This window comes from Frankliniella occidentalis, unplaced genomic scaffold, assembly GCF_000697945.3.
Source record: "Frankliniella occidentalis isolate FOCC.00 unplaced genomic scaffold, Focc_3.1 Scaffold116, whole genome shotgun sequence".
In the NCBI taxonomy this organism is placed as follows: domain Eukaryota; kingdom Metazoa; phylum Arthropoda; class Insecta; order Thysanoptera; family Thripidae; genus Frankliniella; species Frankliniella occidentalis.
This window is the reverse complement of record NW_026267244.1, coordinates 607,751-612,687: the sequence shown is the minus strand read 5'-3', so window position 1 is coordinate 612,687 and position 4,937 is coordinate 607,751. Positions and strand designations below refer to the sequence as shown.

General features: G+C 56.4%; 2 protein-coding genes across 2 annotated transcripts in view; both read right to left on the bottom strand.

Annotated features, from left to right (window-relative positions):
* The window catches only part of LOC113209568 (piwi-like protein Siwi), a gene marked incomplete in the record, with an annotated part of 18,799 nt that overhangs the window by 7,263 nt on the left and 6,599 nt on the right, over window positions 1-4,937 (bottom strand).
* On the bottom strand, window positions 140-4,909 carry LOC113209580 (meprin A subunit beta-like; the record flags this gene model as incomplete). The annotated part of the gene is made up of 11 exons (XM_026427180.2): window positions 140-605; window positions 685-893; window positions 969-1,359; window positions 1,934-2,071; window positions 2,181-2,328; window positions 2,413-2,545; window positions 2,878-2,995; window positions 3,554-3,842; window positions 4,197-4,326; window positions 4,416-4,491; window positions 4,565-4,909. Coding segments are annotated over 11 exons (2,073 nt in total), but the record flags the coding sequence as incomplete, so codon positions are not given.

Sequence of the window (4,937 nt, the reverse complement as noted above, 5' to 3'; positions counted from 1 at the left end):
TATTTTTTTTTGTGTTTTTTTAGGCACAACGTGCCTATATTTTTTTCCATTTTGAGCGGGAAAAGAAATCCTTAGAAACGTCAGCATTGTTCTGATCTGATTGTTGAGAGTCTGAGGGAATGGGGATGAATCGGCCGAGTTGTTGATACATGTATCGTTTTTATTTGTCGCTTTATTTACAATAAATTATTTTAAGAGTTGAATTATTTTATTTGAATAAATTACTATTTCCTACATTCATAGTGCGATATTTTTTTGTGATCTACGCTACAAATTTATAGAGGGCCTTGTGCATTTTACCTCCTAATAAACATTAGACAATGCACAAACTTGACATGCAGAAAAATGCTCAGTCACTCTGAACATATACAAAATGAACACATCGTGGTCAAGGTAAGGGGCGGCAGTCCGCCGAATATTACATATACACACCGTCTTATCTCTAAAGTATATACTTGGTATGAGTCTTTGGTAGCATGAACGCTCTGCACCACCGCCTATCACCCGTATCACCGCGTGACCGTCCGGGACTCGTCGGTGTCGTGGGAAGTTGCGTTAGGGTTCTTCAGCGGTATCCTGTCCGTGGGCACTGGCAAGTTTGGAATCTGTGCACAACGTCAAATTGTTGAGAGACGGTTCAGTACTACCGTGTGTAACGAAACTTATTCCGGAAGAATGTTTTACCTTTTTCTTGTGGGCGTGGGAGTGCATGGCGACATGCTGCTGCAGCGAGTTCGCCATGGCGGCCAGCTGCTCCTGCTGCTCTTTCTTCTGCTGCTTCTCCAGCAGCTGCTGCGCCTCCAGGATGCTCTGCTGCTGCTGCAGCTGCTGCTGCTGCAAGGCCTCCTCCACCTCGGCCGTCGTCAACATGGCTGGCGTGGAGGTCGGGGGCGCTGTCGGTCCAGAGATAGCAAGCTCAGAACACTGCGCCACAGATAAGGGCGGCGGGGGGGAGAGGGGGCACAAACCTGATGTTGTTCCCGATGAGGAGGACGACGGCGGCGCCTCGGTGGCCGCGCTGCTTGACGTGGTGTCGGCTGAAGTAACGGGGGCCTCGGTAGGGACTTCAGTGGAGTCGGTGGTCGTGGGCATGTCCGTGGCGGGCATAGGCGTCGTTGGAAGAGGCGTGGTGGTCGTGGTGGTGGGCGCCGCCGTGGTGGTCGTGGTGGTGGTCGTAGTGGTGGGTGCGGCCGTGGTGGTGTGCAGAGGCTTAGGCTTGGGCGCCGCCATCGCCGGCTCTGGCGTCGTGGCCGTCACGTTGGCCTGAACGGGGTTGCAGGGCGTGTACAGCAGCTCCACGTCGTCCAGCGCAATGGTGCCGTGCGTAGCCGAGCCGTTGAAGTTCGACGTGAAGATGAGCTGGGGACGGGGCAAAGCTCAGGTTGATGATGTCTGTGTCCGGGGGAAAGTTGGGGGGGGGGGGTCGAGTCGCGTCGCGCCGCGCCGTGAACTCACCCCCGGGGGCCTCGCGAAGTGACGCGCTGCGGTTCGCGGTAGTCCGCGTGAGTGCTTCGCGATAGGGGTGTCAGCGGAGTTACCGCGTCATGACCGCGAAGTGACCGGCGTCATCGCGTGTCTCACCCCCACCGCGGGGTACTCGTGCGAGCTCGCGAATCCGCGCTATGTCACTTCGAGAGGGCAAATTCACGGGGTGTCGCGAGTCAACCCTCCCTCATGCTGTCATACCAGTTGTCAACATCATGGTAAACTTGATGAAAAGGGGAGGGGGGGCGAACGGAGACCTCCCCTAATTGTTTGACTTCCGGTGCTGATCTCGGATCCCGTCCCCAAAATGTTAATATTTTGTTTACCCTTTTGAAGACAAAACACGAAAGTGTCGGGGACTGTATCAGGGATTGGCGCCGGAAGTGAACAAGCTCTATGTTCACCGTTCACCTTCCTGGCGCCACGGCGGTGCGATGCGATACGATACCTTGAAGGACCGAGTGACAAAGAGCGGGATCTCCATGTGGATCCACTCGTTGGTAGAAGTGTTGTTGGACCAGAGCTGGAACGTAGTGGCCGCGTCGTGGTTCAACTGCGTCGATTTTTTCAGGTACGCCTGGTCCAGCTGAAACGAAACAATCGGTTTCGTCAACACCCCGCGGCCTGCTCTGCCGACAGCCGCCACCCCGTCGCCCTCTTTTACAGGACACGATCCTAGTTCAAGGCAGACTCACCACGAGCTGCGCTTCACCGTCAGTTTCGATTAGATAATAAAATCGCACGCAGCCCAACTCGCCGCGCACACTGGACAGGGCACTGCTGATCGGCGGGAAGTTGATGGACATGAAGTGGCCCGGAGTGGTGCCAGCCGTGTCGAAGGACCTGCACCGATCAAATTGAATGATTGGTTAATAAGTGGAAGTCGAATGATTTGCTATAATTTGTGGGTTGAAATGCGACACTCACGTGTACACGTATCCGTCGGTCTGGTTGACGGTCCTCCAGCTCCAGTTCGGCGATCCACCGTTCTTGAAGCCGCACACGTGCTTGTTGAAGTCACAGTTGACATCGTAGGGGAAACCGGCCTTCGGCTTTTTAGCTGCGGGCCATTCAACGAAAGCATTAAAATTATGCCGAGCCCATGAGGCGACAGAAAATTCTCAAGATGACTTCAAGTCATGTCACTGGTCAAAATTTCTCGGCAATCTAAAATAACTTCACGATGCCATCACGTGACGTCCTTGGCCAGTAAACAAATAGCAGGTGGCTGATTAACTCCGCCCACTTCTGTAGTTATACCGTGGCGAGTAAGGCAGCGAGTAAGGTACTGTATATACATAACTAAAGAAGTGCGCGGTGTTGATCAGCCACTTGGTATATTGCGCTAGTTGTTTGTTTTTTTCGAGGGGGGGGGGGCGTTCTCAAACGTACGGTCGCACTGGTACAGCTTGCGCAGGCGGCGCTTGTCGCTGGCGCTCAGCCCCCTCTTCCTCCAGATCGGCCCGATCTCCTCGCCCGTCGTGGCCTGCAGCGTGGGTGACCGCCCGTCCTGCGAGTCACAGGTCATTATGAACCTCATCGTGTCCTCAGGGTACTCAGCGGCGAAGACTTCCGTCCACGCGCCCACCGAGCAATTACCTGATTTAGGGTAATTAGGCCAAATCACACCCAAAGTAAGGCACCGTTCAAAAGTTACGTCATTTTAAGAGGTGGGGCACGTGCCTGGGGTACACTTTCTAATGAGTCTTCCCAATGAGTTCAAGATTTTTGGCCGCTGTGAAAAAGTTACCCCAACAAGCAAGATAATGTTGTGCAGGGTGGTCCTCCAGCCCCGTCCTTTCTTCTGGTTATGTATACTGTACCGGATACAGGCGTCCGGACGGACTGCATACTCGCACGGCGCCATGAGGCGCCTCGGTGAGCGACGATAGGCAAGCCCGCCCGCACGCCTGAATCCGGTACAGTATAACCAGAAGGAAGGGCGAGGCTGACGGACCACCCTGGGATTTGTGTGAGTGGACCGAAAAAGTTCGTGAGAAAAGTACCCCTCCGCTGAAAATGGACATAATTTGTGTACGAACCCTCATGGGGTCGCATGCGCTCTTACCTTGGAGAAGGCGTACTCATCGTACATCATGATGGAGTTGTAGTCGAAGCGCTCGTTGAGGGTGTTGACGGCGGTGTGCTTGCGGAACGCGGACGCGAAGCCCGGGATGATGTTCTGCCAGTACACGTAGATCCAGTCGTCGCGGTCGGGCCGGTTCATCTCGTGCCAGAAGCCGATGGCGTGGCCCAGCTCGTGGATCACAATCCCCTTGTACCAGCAGCGCTGTCCCAGGGACAGCCGCTGCTCGCCGTCACCCTGCTTGCCGACGGGGGACCAGCACGCGCCGCTGCTGCTCGGGACAAGGGAGCGCAGGGGTGAGTGAGACTCTGAGGGGAGTGAGATCAATCCCCCTCCCCTGCCCTCGGCGGCCTATAAAATTAAGGTGACATTTTATGTCGCTAGCTATACAATTCTGTCGCGAGGGTGCCGCTAGCGACACGAGCGCCCGCGCGCGTGGCCGCGAGCCGATCGGGCGAGCAACGGCTGGGGAGCAGCCAAATTGCAGCTGCTGTTTAGCAATAAACCTTCATGTCCTGGGCTACAGCGGGAAAAGAATCGGTTGTAGCTGGCATCAAAGTTTCACCTTAACTTTATAGGCCACGGGGCTCTTCGCGGCCACGGCACCGCGGACCACGTGACCCACCTGTCGCTGTTGAAGAAGATGGACACCCAGTTGTCTTCGCCCGTCCACTGCTTGAAGCGGATACATGAGTGTTCGTGGTAGTGGTCCATGGCTGCCATAAGAATCGCACACTGGGGACTCTCGGGACAACCTGCATGGGTGGGTGGGCGTTAGCAGGGAGGACGTTAGCAGACACGGGCAGGACCTCCCCCTACCCCCACCCCCTCAAAACACACTTACCCACGTCGTCGTCCACCTTGTATACCACGGTGGCGTGCGGCCAGAGCAGGTTGGGGTCGCTTACGGCGTTCTTTGTCTGAAAGAGGGGATGATTACAGGTAGACGTCTCGCCTCACCCGGGCTCCGTCTCCACCTCACCGCGCACTCACGTCGGGGTCCTCCTTGCTGGTCGCATCCTTGCGCAGGATGTCCCCCTCAAAGAAGCCCTTGTTGTACAGTCCGTGGTCCGTGCCGGGCAGGATGGGCCTGAAGTTTGCACTGTTGTTGTTGATGGGGTGGAGGGCGACGGGGTACTCTTGCCACGGCGCGTGGCCGTGCGGCCTGTGGCCGGCGTGCACTACCAGGTGCGCCGGGAAGGGCGCGGCCCGCGCGACCCCCGCGAGGCACACGTGCAGCAGGAGCAGCTCGAGGAGCAGACTGGCCGCCTGGGCCAGGGCACCGGTGGGGGCGCCGCCATTCAGCCTGAGGTAATGGAGCAGATTGGCAGTGAGGCAGAGTGAACGGGCGGGCCATGAGGAGGAG